This window comes from Phoxinus phoxinus (assembly GCF_949152265.1).
Source record: "Phoxinus phoxinus genome assembly, chromosome: 17".
NCBI lineage: Eukaryota > Metazoa > Chordata > Actinopteri > Cypriniformes > Leuciscidae > Phoxinus > Phoxinus phoxinus.
This window is the reverse complement of record NC_136892.1, coordinates 6401871-6422915: the sequence shown is the minus strand read 5'-3', so window position 1 is coordinate 6422915 and position 21045 is coordinate 6401871. Positions and strand designations below refer to the sequence as shown.

General features: G+C 38.4%; 1 protein-coding gene across 3 annotated transcripts; it reads left to right on the top strand.

The window, feature by feature from the left end:
- Positions 1–1619: 1619 nt before the first annotated feature.
- Positions 1620–14532, top strand: ndfip1l (Nedd4 family interacting protein 1, like). Of its 3 annotated transcripts, XM_079586800.1 has the most exons (9): positions 1935–2126; positions 4475–4562; positions 8358–8488; positions 8622–8672; positions 11000–11087; positions 11666–11790; positions 12558–12624; positions 12848–12948; positions 13395–14532. In XM_079586800.1, the coding sequence occupies exons 1-8, from the start codon at positions 2097–2099 to the stop codon at positions 12946–12948; spliced, it is 681 nt and encodes a 226-aa protein (XP_079442926.1). In that variant the 5' UTR covers positions 1935–2096; the 3' UTR covers positions 13395–14532. The 3 variants fall into 3 exon arrangements, with proteins under 3 accessions (XP_079442927.1, XP_079442928.1, XP_079442926.1); XM_079586801.1 differs by lacking the exon at positions 8622–8672 and adding an exon at positions 1620–1750 and having other exon boundaries at positions 1932–2126; positions 12848–14532; XM_079586802.1 differs by lacking the exon at positions 8622–8672 and having other exon boundaries at positions 1912–2126.
- Positions 14533–21045: the final 6513 nt, after the last annotated feature.

Genomic DNA, 21045 nt, shown 5'->3' with positions numbered 1-21045 from the left:
CCGCTTCTTCTGTTCTTCTTCTTCTTTGGCGGTTGCCAAACCGCTTTTAGGTGCATTACTGCCACCTTTTGAATAGGAGTGTGGGTCTGAATTCTACATCGCTAAATTCTATGGAACTGTTGTTTTCAATTTCAAGTAGCTAACTTAATACAAAATAAATCTAAAACATTGTTTCCAGAATTTCTTTGCAATATATCTGTAACATTCAGTTGTATCTTTACTTCCGCAACCTGTAAGTGTTTGTCGTTCCGGATGTATTTAGGACAATGTTATGTTCTAATCTATGGTTTCTTGATCACCGCACTCACAGGTTTCTCAGTAGAGCTAATGTGCTGTTCAATCCTGCATGTCCATACCTCATTCTTGAGACAATATCCTCCTCCTGCTTGCTTCTGCTGGAATTCCTGCTCCATCCAACATTCTTTTGAATTATGTATAAGACGTCTGCCTGTGCTTTCATTGTCCCATAAATGGTCCCATTTGGTTTGAATCATACTTTTAATTTCTGCTTTACTATATTGAATATCAATGCAGTCTTGCTTTTGTTTAGCATATTTATCTGCAACTTCATTACTCCTACTTAGCTGGGACCCAAGTCACCCAACCCAACACAATGTTATAACTCCTGACTTTATCTATTCACTAAATGCACTATATCATAAACTATATTGCCTGGGTGCAGGTTCTTTATACCTAGTTAAACTGAACTAGAATCAGACCATATCACTACACCTTTCGATCCATATTCCTCCACCCATATAATTAACTGAGCTGTATATCTTTCTTTCTTTCTTTCTTTCTTTCTTTCTTTCTTTCTTTCTTTCTTTCTTTCTTTCTTTCTTTCTTTCTTTCTTTCTTTCTTTCTTTCTTTCTTTCTTTCTTCCTTCCAGTAGTGTTAGATCTATTGCTACCTCTTCAAGCATCCAGGGAGGAACACTCGAATATGCTACCGTATACACTTAACGTATATGTCCATTTATAGCAATATAGGCCTACTCTATTATCCAACCAAAACTTCTGTGTTTTCTCCTTCACCTGACAGGGCATATAACCTTCGACTAGGATGATCCTCTTTATGACCCTTCAAATTTGCCCAGTAAAATAGGGCCAACTGTTCTCTTCTTAATTTAAGAGGCATCTCTCCCATCTCTACCTGGATTGCAGCCACAGTGGTTTATGCCCCATAATCTCAAAGCCAGATATACTGTATCAAATCCAGTTTATTTAACTGAGGTGCAGAACGTCACTTCCTTACATCTACAAATAGCAGTTGAATAATATATAATAAACATAATAAATACATATTTCAATGAATTCCTGCTTAGCTTCAGTGGGCAACCAGTCTTGGGCTACAGGTGATATTGGACAGTGGACAGCGCTAGTCTCAGGGTGGGTGCCGTGCAGGGGCGAGGAAAAAGTGTTAGCATGTTGCTAAATGCATTATCTTTGTAAATTATCACACATCATCTCTTAATAAAGTTTAGTAATAACATCCTTGCATTCTGTTTTTGTTAAACTGAACATTTCAGACCACTAGATGTCAGTATAGGATCGTGTTTAAGTTGATAGAGAATAATTAGCGAGTGAACTATATAGGCTAGTAGTGCACTTGCTGAATTTCAGATCTGCTTATTAGCACACAGCTACTTACATTTATTTCTGCCATATAAAGATAAAGTAAAACTTGTAAAGTAGCCTATGAATACACTATGTACTAGTATGCTAGCACACGTCCTAGATCAGAGCAAAAGTGAATTTGGTGGCCTACTAAATTGTCTTAAACATAATGCTATGTAATACAACTGGCCCATGTCTTTTTTATTTATTCTCATTCGATAGTGTCAGTAGGCTACAGTCAGATCGATTGTATATTCTGAATATAAATAATTTTGGGTGTTTTGTTCTCGGTTTGTCCTGTGATGGCGCTAAAGATCACAGCCGTCTGACTGACATCACAGGAAGCTCTCAAATCTGATCTGATGAGGGCTGTGGCTTCTGGCTTTTCCATTAACTTGTTACAAATTTTCATTTAGACATTTTGTTGCTTGAATTGTGTCTTTACGGGAATTTTCGTTATCTTTTCAAGCTCGCTGAGGATGGCTGAGCCAAGTGGGAGATATCAGCAGGTGAGTGTGTCCTTATTTTTAAAGCAGACCAGCGGCATGCGCGTCCACGTCGGAAAGTATTTTCGTGAAACACCGAGGCTCTGACAGGATGCAGGCCGCAGTATTTTAAAACGAATAACACGAATATTTAAATGATTGTGGCATGACAAACACATAGACTGCATTTGTGAACATATTGTGTTTAACCAGTTTGTTATTTTAAAATAGTTGGTAATACTATAGTTCCTTGCTTACGTCAAAGTTTTCATTCATGCAACATAATCCTCGTATCTCATTTACCATGCAAGCAAATAAAATGAATGCAGGGAGGGTTAACGTTACTGCAAACTGGGCTGATATTTATGTAGTAGAAACCAGCCTTGACAAGTTGGCAAAATATCTGGTTAGATTACTGATAACTTGTAGAGACCATTGTAATAATATCCCACTACAGCAGACATGTTTGATCATAATTTTTTATTTATTATTAATAAACAAAAAAACTTCTCAATGACATATTTTGTCAAGGTTATTACAATGGCCTTTATGTGGTACTATGATGCAGTCCTGGTATCAGATGGTAATCATTTGATACTATGATTATCATATTCATACTTTGTCCAAGCTTCTTCATCTGCATGGTAAACATTTAACATATCTCAAAAACCATGGCATTCCCATGAGACATGACCCAAAAACACTGTATTACCATGATGTGACTATGGTTCATGTCTGGAAAACAATGTAGCCTTACTATTATAATACTTCACTACATTTACCCCTGGTTTCACAGACAAGGCTTAAGCCTTGTGGAGACTGACTAAATAAATGCATGAGCTGTTTTAACTGAAAGCATCTTGCCTTGCACTGTCATGTTGTAAAATATGTCAGTGACATTTTGTCTCAAGATGCACACCAGTAAAGTTTTTCTTTTTAAGCCTTGTCACTGATTAAAACTGGGCCTTAACCATGTAGCTAAAGCCTGACTTAAAGCCTGGAAATGGTCAACATAAATGTATAATAAACTGAAATGGAACACTTTATTGAACCTTTAGACAATATATATACATGATATAACAACAAAAAAAAAAGATTGTAATGTAAATCAATGAGATTTGTAGCAGTATAGCAGACTACATACCAAACATCAGTCACTCTATACCTCCCATATCTCCCAAATAATGTATTATGAGTGATCGTTCACCCCCAAGACAATATTTCTGTCATCATTTACTCAACCTCATGTTGCTCCAAAACTGTATGAGTTTCTTTCTTCTGTTGAACACAAAATAAGATATTTTGAAGAATATTGGTGAACAGACAATCGACGGCACCCATTAAATAGTGTTTTTTGTTTTTCTAAGTCATTGGGTGCCGTCGACTGTGTGGTTTCCAATATTCTTTAAAATATCTTCTTTTGTGTCCAATGGACTCACACAGGTTTGGAACAATTTGAGGTTAAGTAAGTAATGACAACATTTTTAGATTAATATCCCATTTAACATATATACTCAATACTTTTATAATCAAAAGCTCTGTCTGTGAAACCAGGCCTGTATGGATGATCAAGTAAACCTAAGTTTCTTAAATATCCATCTTGAAATCGTACTAACAATATAAAGGTTATTCCTACATTACCCTAGAAAAAAAAAACATTAAAATGTCACAGCCAAAAACAACAACATGTGAACCACAACCTGAACCATTTTTAGAATTATGCTAAAAGGCCTTTTTACTCTAAAAAAGTTCAACTAAAAAGTTAAACTACCAATCAAAGGACAGAAGGCAATGTGATAGATTTTGTTCAACGTGTTTTTCTGCAGTTTTGATCATGTTCATAATTTAAAATTCATGTTTCAAATTTGATACAGTAGGCCTTTTAGGGTTAATATTGTTATTACTGTTTCTGACGTGTTTTTATTATGGGACTGTTTATTTTATTACTTAGTGAATAAAATAAAATAAAAATGTTGCATTGTCCAGATTCCTTGAATGTTGTTTTATGTAATGAATGTTTCTGGTCATCATTAATGAAAGGCGGTTTGCTAGCCCAACCTTTACTTTATTTATGAAAGGCTGAAGGTGAACTCTTTCTTGGAACACTCGTGAGTGTTAAGTGTATGGAAAGTCATGTGAGTTTCAGCTTCGGGTTACATTTGTCATGGCGTTTTACAGTTTCAGGAAGTACTACAGAATATAGTATACAGAACCCATTCATTTAGGCTTGACTTGAACCAAAAACAATGATCTCATATTTTCATCAGCCTTTACACCAGGATCGTGTTTACAGTGCAACCATATCACATTGAAACCGGGCAGGCAAAGTTTAGCGTTTGATGCAGCCAATGAACTGTCTCTTGTGTCTCCAGCTGCCCAATGAGGAGGATCCGGAGGAGGGGCCTCAGCTGGCCTGTGATGCTCCGCCCCCTTACAGCAGTATTGCAGCTGACAATGCAGGTATGAAACTGTTATAGGGCTCTATGAAATCTGTTTTATTTTGTCTCAAATCCTGTTTAATTGTTCCCAAAATGCGTGTTTTCTGTTTTAGTTTTTCTGGGTTTCGTTTTAATGGTTGATAAACTGATTGCTATTGAAAATTAGTCAAAATTGGGTGGTGGAGACTAGAGGCGCCATTGTGTACGTTGTGTCAAAATCAGGGTCCCCGCGGATCCTTAAAAAGTATTAAAAGGTCTTAAATTCGATATTTAAAATTTAAGGCCTTAAAAAGTCTTATATTCTTATTTTTACTTATGAAAAGTCTTATTTTTACCTATGAAAGGTCTTAAATTTTAGATGACACTTTGACGACATATCTAAATGCTTTCCAAATGAAAACGATCTAATTAGCGTACGTATTGTTTTTATTATTCTATCTTTGTGGATTTGCTTGCATGTTCACGTGACAATTCGCGTCATTTACGGCAGCGTATTAGCCTGCGTCTGTCTCCTGCACGCGAGAGGAGAGAGGATAAGAGAACGAGTAAATGTCAGTTCAATAGTCCATTCTTTGTGCTTAGGATTGTCTATGAACTAGGATGATATTGAAATTATTGTTTTAACTACATACGAGGCACCGCGAGTTCGAGCTGACATCGCGTTTGTCTCTCATGCTTGCTTTCACTGCGTGATGTGTCAGTGCAGTTATAGGTATGTCCCCAAATGAGTTTTTGTCTTATTATATTTATATCATATTATGTTGTTATATTAGAATATCACGAGCAAGAGTGCCGTTTTCCTGTGCACAATTTATACAACAGTTAAATTAACAATAAAGTTAACATTATGTGTTACTTTTTATATTTTCAATATTGTTTGTTTCCCCCTTTATTTCGCCGCCGAGAATTTTATAATGAAACTGGAGTCCAACAGACAGCGATTCTTTTTTAAAAACTGAAATCCGCGTTTTGAACGAATCATTTGATTCAATGAATGAATCGGCCGTTTGAACAAATCGGTTGAATATGACTCCAACAACTCGCTTATTAAGACAGTGACTTACTGCCACCTACTGGCGGGTTTAGTTGCATATTTAAAGTACCCTTTAATTAAAATGTTAAAATTATAAATAATTTCATATTTAAATCTTGAATAGCTTTATTTATGCAATTGCAAATGAAGTGTAAATATAGTAATGCCAGTTCGGATGCCGCTTCTGTGTCACCTCTGCACTGCAAGGATGGATTTTAATTTAATTATTTAATTTGACAGTGGTACGGTCTTATTCTAATAGAATTTAATTTGAATGTTAGAATTTGACATAAAAGGTGATGCATACCTCTAAATACGCTTAGAAATAATTTCCATATTTAGGTGAAAATGCCCCTGGAAATCAATTTAAGGCGGCAAATATTGCCCCTTAATAAAATGTTTTATTTCAGTCACTACTGTGAACTGACCACTGCACAGATAGAATATGTTAAATATGAATATCTTTGTGAGTCTGCTGTCAACAACAAACCTAATGGTACCAGTACAAAATCAGTAAAATATCATCTAATTATTATCAACAAAACTTTGAAAATATCGAGATATATTTTTGTTAATATTGCACACACGGTATTAATTTTTATTTCTTCAGGTCTTAAAAAGGTCTTAAAAAGCCTTAAATTTGACTTTAAAAAATTTGCAGATACCCTGAAAATGGAGGCCCACTGACTTTGACTTTGAAAACCCCTGAATTAGATGATGACTTTAAAACTCCTGAAGTGTTTCACTTTTTGTGTGCTCTATGCATTGGACGTCCAGCCAACGGTCCATGGGTGTCACGTGACGTCTGAGGCTGAGACTAATTTTTCTAGATTCGTTTGTTTATGACTTATGACAAATGTATAGGGATGTCCCGATCAAGTTTTTTTATGCTCCTGAGTCCTGATCCGAGTCATTGAATATTGAGTATCTGCCGATATACTGATACTGATATATTGCTTAGTATATCTTGCTTGGTGCACACTTCAAGTACATTAAAGTTATTAAAAGCAATCCAATGTATAAAGGGATGTGCAGAGGGCTCAATTGTAAAAAAAAAAAAAGCATGTAGTTTCAATATACAGTAATTATATTTATAGGCCCATCAGTATAAAGATGTTGGTAGATATAAAATTGTTACAATGGTATATATTGTAAACAGACTGTAGGTTCACAATTATGAATATGGGACTACTGAATACAATACAAACTTCTTGTATTTTGGGGGAGTGAAGATAACGTTAGAGAGCATGAAGCTCAGTGTTAGAAATCCAGTCAGTCAAGTAAGTCTGAATAATAAATGAAAGTAAATAAATGAACTTTGAGTGATTACTTACAAAAGTTTGCATCAAATATGCAGAACACAGAAGCTCAAACGTCCTATTGCCTGTATCCACTTGTGTCTCCTTAAAGGCTGGCTTTTACGGTTCGGTAGCTTATAAAATTTTTTATTTTTTTATTTAGATTGTTTGAGGTACGCCCAGCTTTTAGGCACTGTTCTGTCTTTTGTTAAAGCAAGAAATGACGAGGAGGCAGCTTCACGCAAAACAAAGTCAATGGCGAGGGTTGGATTGACCCCCCCCCCCCCCCCCCCCCTCCCCGTGTGGCCGTGGCCTAAATGTGCTTGTCTCTATAACTGATACCGATCAGTTAAAAACATGCTTCATTGCCCAATACTGATTATTGAGATAGGCTCAGGACATCCCTGCATTCATAAAACTTTAACAATGTAATCAAATTAAATTCATCAATTCATTTTATTTTTGGGAAAACAGGTTTACTATTTAAATTAAAATTATTATTGTTACATTGAGAAGTACATTCTACTGTAGCCTGGGTTTCCCCATACTGCCTTTGCGCAGCGCGATTTTATTCACGCTGAAAGGCAGTCTGGATACCATGGACCAGATTTTCGCCACATCTAGGGAACCAATCACAGAACGGGGAGGGAGCAGCAAGACGATGACGACATCTATGCGACACAACTAAACAGTTTTATACCTATGGATTCAACATGGCAGCAGACGCGAAGCTAACTTTTGATGCAGCCTTAGATGTTGTTCTAAGTATATAAAAATACCTTACCCATCGTCTTCTTCCTTGTCTAATTTCTGTCGCTCTACATACGTCATCTGGTATAATGGAAACGATTGGCTATGAGCTACGTACAGGCGCATTTGATAGACATTCTTAGCACCCAATAAACGGCGCCGGGCATTCGTAAACCACGCCTCAAATACTAGAAAATGCACATGTGCTTCCCAGACCCAAGTCTCAACGAGAATTGGGTCTGGCGTTAGCCAGGCTAATTCTACTGCACAATAATAATAATATTTCTTCATGTTAAACCAATTTTTTTAGTTTGTGTGTATCTCAAGATAGTTTTATCAAATGTAATGTTGAACTCTCAGAGCAGCTCTGGAGATGGAGATCGTGTGTAGTTCTCATACAGTGAGATGGCAGATGCTGAAAACACCAGAAGCGTCACGCGTGCTTGAGTGTGTGGTAAAAGAAACTGCGCTGTTCATTCACACAGAGACATGCTGAACATGGAGATTTTTTATTAGCAGTCTTTTTGAAGTTTAATATCCACAGACGCTAGTCCGTATCGTGATTTGATTAAGTGTGCAGCCCTTCATCTGATATTTCTTTCACACAAAAAAATCTGTATTGTGGAAATCATAGTGCCCTAATTAAACGAGCCCTGTAAACTTCCAGCATGCTTTTTAATCACATTATGCAACAGCATGTAAGTAATAACTATTCATATTCTTTCCCTCTTCTCAGCATATTTTGATTACAAAGATGACGCATCATTTCCCAAGCCCCCGTCTTACAACGTGGCCACCTCACTTCCATCGTACGATGAGGCCGAGAGATCCAAAGCAGAGGTTACCGTCCCGCTGGTGTCAGGTCGAGTAAGTACCACAAACTCACTCACGAATCCAGCAAACGTCCTTAACAGCATCACCACAGGAAATACTGTTTTAATGTGATGTGGTTTCCCCTGTTCACTGCTCTGTTTCTCTGCCACACACTGCTTGCGTACAGCACAGGGAGCGCCTGGACACACTCGATGATGTAACTCGCTGTGCGCTGGAGGTACAGTAACAGAGTGTGTGAGATTGTAAAGTGTGGTGGTGCAGGGGAGGTCCATGGGCTTGAACCTCGCTGCATGTCTTGACTAGAGAGAGGCATATATATAGTATTTTTGGAATGTAATATATAATTTGCTGTGCAGAAGAACAACAGTTAACAGCAGACTTTGCACATTTGATCAAATTATTAGCATTAGGAGAAAAGCACTGGGTTGGTGCTTTTCAGGCCATGAAATAGGCCCCAGAGAGTTCGATTTTAGACGTGAGGATTTCTATAGAGTATTTTAAATATTTATTTCTGGAGGTATTTTACTTAGGGATGCACAGTATATCGGTCACCATATCAGTATCAGCCGATATATGTTATATTATGGTTAGGTTTCGTTATCGGCCTGATAAGAAAATGGTCGATATATTAAAGCTGATAAATAATGTATTATTTCCTTCAGCTGAGACACTGTTCGCCATGATGGTTTTGAATTGCTTGAAATATGATTGGAATCACTTCAAAAAGGAAAATACAGTTAAGTGCAACGTGCACATCCATTTATGTGCAAGATAAAATTATGATGAGAACATCAATTATAATAGTGTTTGGGACATGGCTTTTAATGATGAGACACTTGTTTTTGTAATCAGGCTCTCAAAATTATAAAAACTTAGGATTTAGATGTATCGGTTATCCGCTTTCAAATATAAAGAACTATCGGTTATCGGTATTGGCCAAAATTTTCATATCGGTGCATCCCTAATTTTACTTTTAAAATGTGTAATTCTGCTAAAATATTTATATTTATTCAAAAACTTATGACTTTCAGGTTTTTTTTAGCCAGAACAAATCTATCTGTCTGTATGTGGGGGAAATGTCTTTATTATCCCAAATTAATCCTGCATATATTTGAAGAATTCATTGTACCATTAAAACATACTGTAACTGTGAAAACATATTGCCTCGATTAGTTAGATAATGTGTTGAAGCATTGCTTGAATGAACAAGCTCAGTGCTTCTTATGCTTTAGCTCTCGAGGAGCCGTCACACTGACCTTTGTACGTGAAATTGTCATCTCAGTCATGATCTGGAATTTCCCATGAGGGACGCGTGCTCACTCCACGTCCTCTGCTATTTCTGCTGATGCGGTTTGTTCATAGAAATGTGTTATTTGCTGCTTTAAAGTGGCGTGACTGGCGGTTGTTTTCTGTGCATATTGCGCAGAGTGTATTACTCAATAATCAAGTTTGTTGTTTTTTACTTTCATTATCGAATGTATAATTTTTATTTATTAGTTGTTGCAACCCTAGATGGTTTTGAAACTAAGGTTAAAAAAACCAAAGTAGAAAAGTGAGGTGAGCAAACGCTACATTTTGCTGCCGCCTTCTGCGTACCCATTACTTCGCAACGGGAGCAAACGGGGCGCTTTGATGCAAACGTGCCACTGACCCAGTAAATGCAGTGTGAGCAGAATCCATATGAGGAAGGAGTGAGCAATCAAACTCTGGTTTTGATCACGCGATCGGACACGTTTGAAAGCACCATTAAGGCCCTGATATAATCACAGCAGTTCTTTTTTGTTTTTTGCTTGGGGGTGTAAAAGTTTGAAATACCTCAGTAGTACTGTAGTACTGCTACTTGGAATTTGTAAATGTGAGCTGCACGCTTTTCTCATGAGAACAAAATAAATCAGATAAGAGAGCATCTGATCATACACTCTAAAAAATGCTGAATTTTGGGTAAAATATGGACAAACCAAAATGTTGGGTTAAAAATGTAATGTAAAAATTTAACCCAACGGCTGGGTTTGTCCATATTTTACCCAAAATTGGGTTGAAACAACCCAGCATTTTTTAGAGTATAGCGATGTGGATATGTTTGCATGAGCTCTGCAATTTGCCTCTCCGATTAAGTCATTTATACCACTTTATACAATATTGCTTTAACACACGCTGCTTTACAGTATTAAACATGGAAAACTCAGTATTTCTTTGCATCACTCAGGTGTGTCCATGTTTTTACTCGTGGACGTCTGACCTTGACGGACTGAACCAATTATTCTTTAATTTCGCTTGAAGTATGTCCGGGCCTTAAAGCTACATTTCTGCCAAGTTCGCTCTTAAATGTTGCTTTAGGAGTCACTTACATGTATGTGTGTCTGTGGTTTTTGTTTCTGTGAATCTTATGCACTGCATCCAGTCACGTTTCTTTTCTGGCATTATGAAATTCTCTGTTTTTCTCATTTAAACGATCACATGATTTTTTTTTCCCAGAGTGTTGTTCTAGTCTAGTTTCCTTCTCTGTTGATTGATATACATCTATGTCTCTGTGTCTTCCTCCAGGATGATGACTTTGTGGCCAGAGATGACTTTGAAGATGCTGACCAGCTGCGGATAGGCAACGACGGCATTTTCATGTTGACGTTTTTCAGTAAGTGTTTTCGGTTTCGATTCAGAAACAGTTTTTGCACTTTCTCTTTGTTCTTTTATTTCCTTATGATCAAGTGGGACTTTCCTTGCATAAGTTAAAGGAATAGTTCACTTCAAAATGAAAAATCTGTCATCATTTACTCACCCTCAAGTTGTTTCAAACCTGTATGAGTGTTGTTCTTCTGCTGAACACAAAAGAAGATAATGTGGAGAAAATGGGTAACCAGACAGTTGATGTAACCCATTGACTTCCATAGTATAAGTCAATGGGTCCCTCAACTGTCTGGTGACCGACATTCTTCAAAATGTCTTCTCTTGTGTTCAGCAGAAGAAAGAATCTCATACAGGTTTGAAACAACTTGAGGGTGAGTAAATGCTGACAGATTTTTTTCATTTTGAAATGAACTATACATTTAAAGCATGAATGTTGACAACCACATAAAGAAACAAAAAGGAAATGATGGAAATGAAGGTCATGTTTGAAGGAATGTGACGATGGTACAGGAAAGATTCCTAGAATAGACAAAAAAGAAAAGAAAACAAATCTGATATAATTGAATGTATATTATTGTTCCTCAGTGGCTTTCCTCTTCAACTGGATTGGCTTCTTTCTATCATTCTGCCTTACAACCTCAGCGGCCGGGCGTTATGGTGCCATATCTGGGTTTGGTCTGTCACTCATCAAATGGATCCTCATCGTACGGGTATGCCACCACCTAGACAACTGCTGCTAATTTTACACATTTAGTTTTAGTATATCGATCATCAGGGCTGGCACTTTTGAGAAAAATCAATTTCGAACGGATAACAAATATCAAGCAATGTATTCGAATATATTGTCAATAACGTGACAACATAAACAGCAGCAGGATTAAGGCCTATAGCCTAGCCTAATTAATTTCTTAATATTGTTTGCTAGAAACACCAATCTATCAACTTACTTTACCATCTAACAGTGTAGAACTCAAAATATTTCAAGACACTGCTTTTTAGATGAGTTGGGGTCGTAACTGTCCGCTCAGGCTGGCCGTTCTGTGCGTTATTTTCCATTTTCAAATCTGGCTATGGCTATTATTCGCTTGGTACAATACGTTTAGAGCGCCCGCTACTGGATGAGATGGCAAACAATAAAATAAAAAACAAACGGTCGACTGTAAAAAAAGAGCTACACATGGCACTTTAAAAAACGGATAGTTTATGTATAGTTCGATTATGGATATTTCACGTCACGTTCTAATGCATATTCGAATAGCGAATAAAAAGTGACACCCCTAATTGGTTAACCGTTTTGGCTTGGCTGGGTTTGTGAGAACATTACAGAAGTACATTACACCGCATTAGGATCTGACTGAATGAGTTGAACAGGCTGTGATTTATCCTAATGTGTTTTCTTGACATTACAAGCCTGAACACGATTGGTGTTTTATTCTTGCTTCTGGTTCTCACTCTTCCTCTCTCTTTGCGTTCTCAGTTTTCCACTTATTTCCCTGGTTACTTTGATGGACAGTACTGGCTGTGGTGGGTGTTTCTGGTGCTTGGTAAGTATAAGGGCACTAAACACACAACTAAGTTTTTGCTGCTTTCCAGTCGAAAGATTGAATGATAGCAGTCGATTTTCTTGTTGATCTAAAATGTTTTGGTTGTAAAATAGGCTTTAGGTGTGTTTCAATAAATACCAAACCTTAGTTTGAGTGTAGAAATTGTACATTGTTGGGCTTATTAAAAGGCGCACGCGCTGACGTGAGTTTCTATGACCTGCAGGCTTCCTGCTCTTCCTCAGAGGCTTTATCAACTACGCAAAGATCCGGAAAATGTCAGACTCGTTTTCTACTCTTCCACGGACCAGAATTCTCTTCATCTAGGTTCATTTTTGTCAGCCCGTTTAATGAAGGCAACATGTTACATGTCTTAATTGTCTTGGGATTTACCTTCAATTGTTCATTCTGGTTTTTATTGTTATTATTGTGTAATTACATTTTAAAGACATGACGTGTGTGTGTGTGTGTGTGTGTGTGTTTAAAAAAATTATGCAATATTAAATTAAAAGCCCTTTTTCCTATACTTTATGAACACCCTTTTTTCAGGATCTAATGAATTCCTCTTTTCTTTTTTTCCCCGTATGTAATTAATAATTGTGCATATATATTAGTACTGTCAAGTTGCGATTAATCACATCTTAAAATCTTCATGTTAGATGCAATTAATCATGATTAATCAATTGATTTGACAGCGTTTCGTAAGTTGAAAATAATGACTGGCCAGTCAAGTAAACGCATAATGATATATACGTTTTTTGAATCTACTCTAGTCATTGCTGGAAATGAAACCACATGTATGGGCCTGTGTTGAGCCATTGACCCGGCGGGGAAAATATCTTTACAAAAAAACCCTTCCTTCTGTAATCTACCTATCTGAATGAAAGACTGCGGGATTCCAGAGCGATGGAGGAAGAACTTTTATTTTCCACCCTCTGCTTCTGAAAATACTGTTTGTGTCAGATTGCAAGATACTCTTTTTACGTTTCGAGATGTAAAGTAGTGGATGCTAAGAGCTCTGTACCTGTTCTGAAATCACCTGTGCTATTTTCTATTTTCAGTCTGTAATGTATGAGATCTTGTTTGTAGTAAAGGCATGTGCTATGCTCCCTGTTAACCAGTAGGGGGAAGTCTTGCTTTTGTTTTAGTCTTTTTTTTCTTTCTTTCTTTTTTTTCTCATTCAGTCACGTTTGACAAGACAGCAACCAGTCACTGCTGGTCACCATTCATGAAGAGCTTTTCTCTTTGTGAATGGCAGTGTGAAATGAGTTGAATCTAAAACAGTCAATGCTTTTCTTTTCTTCCTTTCTCTTTACTGTTTCTCTTTCTCTCAGCCTCCCTACATGACATGAAATTAAAGTTACTGTTTTTTAAGTTGTCACTTGATGTGGTTTAGACATGTTTTAGTTGTTGGAATGGCTTAGTAAGACCATAGTTAAGATCCAGAAGGCATATGAATAGCATCTTGCATCAGCAAATGCAAATAGTTTTTACACTGAACATTTGGTGTCCACAAAGGGGCTCTCAGAGCACCATGTTTGACTTGCAACTTTGCAAAGAAAATAAAAACCCTGATATTATCTGCGATGCAATTCAAGCAGTCAAACCTTTTCCTTTTATACTATGGCATTGCAGATTTTTCCTTTGAATATCCGTGTAGCCGGATGCCTCTCCCCCTCGTGCAGTGGCCATGATACGGGCCGTTTGATCTCTCTGTCTAATCATGCATGATTCTGCTTTGGCTTGTCTGCTCTTGTCACCTTGGGTCTCGTCCATGACACAGGAAGTTACTCTTTTGTGCTCTGTTTTCCATACAGCTTTGCGGTCACCCTTCAAATTCCAGTGGATGTGCACATGTATTTGCTTGTAAATAAGATACTGCTATTAAATGTGTCTGGTGTTCAACGTTTAGTGGTAATGTTTTTGCTGCATCTTTGTCATTGGGTTGATGTATATCCAAATATGAGAAATGAGAGTTAACATTTACAGTCAGCTTTTATGCAATTAAATGTAAAACTAATAACCGTTACCATATATATATATATATATACACACAGAAATGCACACACACACACACAAAGCTTGAATTGTATAACCTTTAATAACCTGGCATTTCTGAATCAGTAATTATAATTAAATTAAAATGTTTACACGATACTTAAAGTAAAATATATTTTGTAGTACTTAATTACTTTTTTGCTTGCCTTATTAAACTGTTTCAAACTGTTGTTAAAAGTAGTATAAAAGATATTCAAAACCATATGAAAAAAAATCTTGCACCTCCATTTTAAAACGATTTTTCATTTAGTTTTTCTTTGCACAATCTTACTTGTCATTGACCATTTTCTAACAGCAAAAGCCTTTGCAAACTTTGGAAAAGAATAATCTGTTACCAAAGGTTTGTTTTCAGCTGTTAGCCTGAGTCGCTGAACCTATAAAACTAGTCTGACCTGATTTCCTTGGTCGGATGTAGAGGAAAGTATTCATGTCAACAAGGGCACATTTCTGTTGTGGTTGCAGCTGGAGACTATTGACAGGCAATATATCATGTCAGCGAAATGAAAGTAATGAATCATGTGGAATGTAGAACATAAACAGCTGGTTTTGAATACAATGATATTTTTTGTGGCGATATTTGCCGATGCCCGTCTAATAGCCGATGAATTCAGTGTAGTTGAGTGTGGGTTTGAGGAGCAGGCACAGGCTGTCTCCTGTTATTGTCTGTTTGTGCCGTCCATTTGAGGTGTGAAGCCAACAGCTCTCATTCCTCCTTCTGGTGTGACTTCCTGGGGGAAGCGCACAGCATTTAATAACCTAACACTCTCCTACCACTGACAATCATCTCCGCAAACACAAACACGCTCATGCTCTGGGGTCCTAAATATATCCCAGGATAGCTTTCCAAGACGGTGACCAGAGTCCCATTTGAATTTGGAGGGAGGTGTTTGCAGGGACGAACAGATGACTGTGTTTGTAAAAATTAAAGTTGTCACGGCAATAATTTATTATTATGTTTTATTTTTTGGCCTGAACATGCACAAAAGGGGTGTTTCGCAGTGATGCCATATAAGAACAATGTTGGGCTCCCCAAAATAACCTTTCAGTGAACCCTTAAAGGAGAACTCCGGTCAATTTTAACATTGAGCTCATTTTTTTGTAAATTTGGAGTGCTGTCAATACAGAGAACAATGACAAAAATCGGTGTTGCCTACACTGTGTTATCCTCTTTTTAAAATTTGCACCCTGTTGACTTCAATGGGGCAAGTTTTAAACCTGCTTTTAGCCTCTTAACATCCTTGATGTGTCATTACAAGTGCCCAGCCATGTTAGATGATTCTTTTAGAGTTAACACGGGTGAATCTGACTGCAGTAGATGTGAAAGATATGAATAAAAATGTTATTTCCGCCAGCGCACATACCTGTATTTACATCCTGTTTTCGGTCGAAGTCCAAAGTAGTCGATTGTCGAGTTCACGCGCATAGGTTTAGTTACCTATGTTCACGCGCGTGAACTCGATAATCGACTACTTTGTTTTTCGACCGAAAACAGGAAGTAAATACAGATTTGTGTCGTTGTTCTCTGTATTGACAGCACTCCAAATTTACAAAAAAAAAAAGAGCTCAATGTTAAAATATACAGGAGTTCTCCTTTAAAGGCACAAGGCAGGGTAGGGGATTTGCTCCAGAAACATTTGTGTTATGCTGGTTTAAAAAGTCTGTTCACATCTTGATAGCAATCACTAAGTGAAGTGGTCTAAATGTATTTATATGTTTATATCTTGTCCGAAGGTGTAGGGCCATAAAATGTTTGTCCAATCATTGCATTGGATCCAAATGCAACAATATGATGTCCTACCTCCCTGTCGATGTACAGTTGCAATCAAAATTATTGGCAAAATCTACAGCTGTTTGTCAGCTATTCAAGTCAGGTGACTGTGAGGCCACTGTAGAATCTTCCAGGACGACTTCTGCAACCGAGCCTTAAACTTGAGGTACGCTTGGGATCACTGTCCTGTTGGAAGGTCCAATGACGCCCAAGCTTCAGCTTTTATCACTTAGGATTTCCTGATACTTCAATGAATCCATCTCTCCTTCCACACACTGCAGGTTTCCAGTGTCAAGAAGATGCAAAGCAGACGCTTAATATTCAACAATATTATTGATCTTCCTTATGACACCATTATATGAGAACTGAACTGAGCTGGACGATAACATCACTGTTTTCTCCTGAGCGGCTGTATAGATAAATGAACTTAATAACTTTTTTACAACAGAAATAAACCATCACTGAACTTACTTAAGCTGGAATATGACACTATTTTCTTCTAGATCTGCTGTACAGCAGAAACAAACAGTTGCATTATTTTCCTGTTATCTCTGTAAAGCTGCTTTGATACAATCTATATTGTAAAAAGCGTTATATAAAAATAAAGCTGCCTTGATTTGACTGTACCATGGTACCGCCTCAGCTCTTAGCAAAGGTGGGGGCGGGGGATTTAGTCACTTATGACTCATACAGCCCCCCTACCCCCATAAACACACATTTGACATAGATGTTTTGTTGGTGTGTGTGTGTGTCTCTGTCTCTGCGCTGATAAAGTCAATCGAACGGCGCGAGGAATCTGACTGGTTACCGTGGCGAAGGCGGACCAGTTACCAGGAGTGACGGCCAAGAGATTGGTGACTCATCGGCGGCTGCTGCTGCTGGCGGTGATGAGTCCAATGTATTCTGCTCACACTTGCTTTCTGCGCCTCTCTCTATCATCCCTCTGTTTGTGAATGGCGTTCATTCACAATCTCTGTATTTTTGCTCATCCCATATCAACTGATTTCCCAGCCGGCAATCAATGACGGTCATATAAACTGCTGCCATGACTCTACAGTGTTTCCTTACCTTTTTGGTTTTATGAGTCCACACAGCCACACAAATGAAGCTCAAAAACCACTTCATAGCATCAACATTTGTATTATTAAAATTACAATAGTGTGTCCCAAATACACTATGCACTTATACTATGCCGTATGTACTCTACGGTCTGCAGGGGTTTTCAGACCTGTCCTGGAGTACTCCTTTATCTGACACACTTAAATCGCCCCCTATACTCTCATTCACTATTCCCTACATTGGTCCACTAATATAGTTCACTTGAGGGAGTGAACTCGGACACTGGGGCCCTGTTTACACCTGGTTTTAAGATACGTTTTAGTCTAATCGGATCACAAGTAGAAGAGGCAGTCTCTTTTCCACTTCGTCCTGATTTCTTTGAGGTGAGGGTCTAAGGGGCGGGTAAATGTATGTATGGGCTTTTTCAGATATTTCGTTCTAATAGATGAAATAAACTCACGCAATTTACATTTAAACGCGCCCAGAGACAATGGAAAAACATACGGAGAGCATCCGTTTTTGTTTAGGACCACGCCGAACACGTGATTTGTGTGTCAGAAATCAAGAATGGCGAGAGAACATTGTGCTTGGTACATTTTCATCTTCTAACCAAACTTGTGTCTCCAGCCAACAAAGTTTAAATCCCGTCTGGCTAGCGCTCTTCCCATAATGTTTGCGCATTCAACCACATGAGCACTACAAAAGCAATCAAGCGTAGCGTTAGTTCTGGCAGGTCACGTTAAGTCAAGCTCGCATCAGCTGACTCTCAGCTGATCCACATCTACCTATAGGAATACGACGCCTATCACCGTATACATATATAAGCTCCTTCAGTATTATCAGCAGCTATCGCGTTCTCATGAGCGAATTACCCTCCTCCTCTCGCCCAGTCAGGATTTGGCATTCTGATTCCCCTTGAATCAGAATAAATTCTCAAATTCTGTTGTACTTTAAAATCTTGAATTAATTATATTTGCATACATTCATGGTGGTTCTGTTCTGTTTGCCCCAATGGGGGTTATTGCTGCTCTCCCTGCTCTTATCCATGCTAGACTGCTTGGATACGCAGGGAGTTCCCACCCACAGTGGAACCATACCGCCAATCCAAACTGTATGCTAATTGTCAAGTCAAGTCACCTTCATTTATATAGCGCTTTTAACAGTATGGATTGCTTCAAAGCAGCTTTACAGGGGTAATAGAAATTAGCGTAACAGTAAAGTTGCGAAGATCATTAGTCATTAAGTCAGGGGCCGCCAACACGACACCAATTATATTTGCCATAGTGGTCCTGACAGAAACCCGGTCGAATGCGTGTTTGACTACGATCGAATATGGACAAGCTAAAAATTATTTAGACCCCGTTTACTCCTGTATTTAGCGTCGTCCAATTGTGATCTGATTGACCAAAACATATCTTAATACCAGCTGTAAACAGGGCCTGAGTGCACCGGAAGGGCTGTCGCTTTTGCATAGTTTATGCTTGCCGTTTAATAATCGTTTGCAACTTAGAAAACTGGCAGCTCCTCCAGTAGCAAGATGAAGAGATTTATCTTGAACTCTGTCATTGAAACTATGTATAAACCTTAATTAAACAATTTAATAATCGATTAAAAAAGGAATTTATAACTGTATGATATCGCGCTGTACCCACATTTGACCAGCGTTTTGGAAAATGGATGATTCAGATGCAGACGCCATCTTCTGGTCAGACACAGCAATTCATTCGGCGCACAACTCTTACAGTGCATTATGGGTATTCTCTAGCCATTGAGTGTACATCGGTTGTACAGTCGTTATTCTGGTGCATTGTGGGGTTGAATGAGTTCACTCGATAACGTCCACTATGGTTTCAAACACCACTACAAAAGGCTGTCCCTTCAAATAGCGCCCAAATAGAGTATAGGGGGAGATTTTGGACGCAGCCCAGGTCTTGCAATCTCAACTAATGAGCTGATGAGTTGAATCAGGTGTGTTAGATGAGGGAGACATGCTAATGCTGCGATCACACCATGCCGTAATTACCGTAAATAAAGCTCTGCATGCTTTCGAATCACTCTCGCGGTACTTTGATGTCATACACCGTTCGGCCTGCACAGCGCTGCTTCAAATTGAACACATCTTATATCTGCAGTGGTCAGGTGGTACAGCGGCCACGTGGTACAAGTCAGAAAATTATGAGTTAACACGTTGTAATTACAACTTCAATAAGCATATGAAGGTTTTTTAAGTTCAGAATTGTGACGGCAATTACGACATGGCGTGAACGCACCTACAATGTGCAGTGCTGGGGATGCTCCAGGATAGGTTTGAAAACCCCTGGTCTAGTGTATACTTTTTACAAGGTTATATCATTCAGCGTCTGAGTACGATTGCCCTTCCCCCTCCAATACGTAATTAAAGCTGTGAGAGATGAGTGCATGAAGTGAAAAAATTTTTTTGTTAAATAACTGCATAATTGATTTAAAAACATGTTATAATTTACTCACCCTAATGTTGTTCCAAACTAAAAAAAAAAAATCCCCCTGTTGAACATGAGAAGACATTTTGAAGAAAGTGTCACCCGTTTTGTCCAAACAATGAAAGTCAGTGGGGTCCAAAACAAAAATGGATCCCACTGATTTTAACTGTATTGACATTTTTGAAAATATTTTATCTTGTGTTCCACAGAAAAATGCATTTAAGTCTATACAGGCTTGCAATCGACATGAGGATGAGTAAAGGATGACGACATTCTAATATTTCGGTGAGCTATCCCATTAACAAACATTACATTTAAAAAAAGTATACCCCCAGATGGGAATCACTTCTATGAGGCATAGCATCATGCAGTGATGCAAGTGTCCTAAGGAGTCTTTGAGATGCTGAAATGCAGGCCAGCCTTATTATCCAGCTATCTACATCCACATTTCATATTTTTATGAATGAGGAGAGATACTGAATGGATGCTGGGATGCTGCGATTGGCTGCAGAAGACTCATTCAATCACACACCCCCCAAACACACACACACACACACACAGAAAGAGCGAGGAGACGTCATGCTACGCTTCCGCAGTGCATCAAGGGAATCAGACTGCCTCTGACTCATGCTGGAGACATTGAGAGAAAGAGCGAGTGGGGAGGGCTCGCTCTTCATTCTGATTCTCTCGCTCGCTGCTCCTGGAGCCCAGTGATGTAATACAGGTGACCTATTCGTCACAGACCACCCCCGCTTCCTCCTGGCAGCCGATTGGCTGAGTGCGCGTATGAATGAGCCGCTCTGTTCCCTGTGGGGAGGGGGTTTGGGTGGAGTGAGGCAGAAGCACGTCACTTGTTCATCGAGGGGGGGGGGGGAAGGAAGTGGAGAAAAAACTGCTGGCTTCCTTGGCATCGGCTCTGAATAGAGCTTCACTGAGTTCAATGCTGATCTCACTCTTTGTCACACATGTAGGCAGAACGCATGAAGGTGACAGCGAGTGTTCGCTTTACACTGTGCGTGTGCTGGTGGATATACATAATTAATATCGTTCATTACAGACAATGACAATGTAATAGCTATT

Coding starts and splice junctions, on each gene's coding strand:
- ndfip1l (XM_079586800.1), top strand. CDS start 2,097: ATGGCTGAGCCAAGTGGGAGATATCAGCAG. Junction 8,673..10,999: donor TAACTCGCTGTGCGCTGGAG/GTACAGTAACAG, acceptor GTCTTCCTCCAG/GATGATGACTTTGTGGCCAG. Junction 11,791..12,557: donor AATGGATCCTCATCGTACGG/GTATGCCACCAC, acceptor TTGCGTTCTCAG/TTTTCCACTTATTTCCCTGG.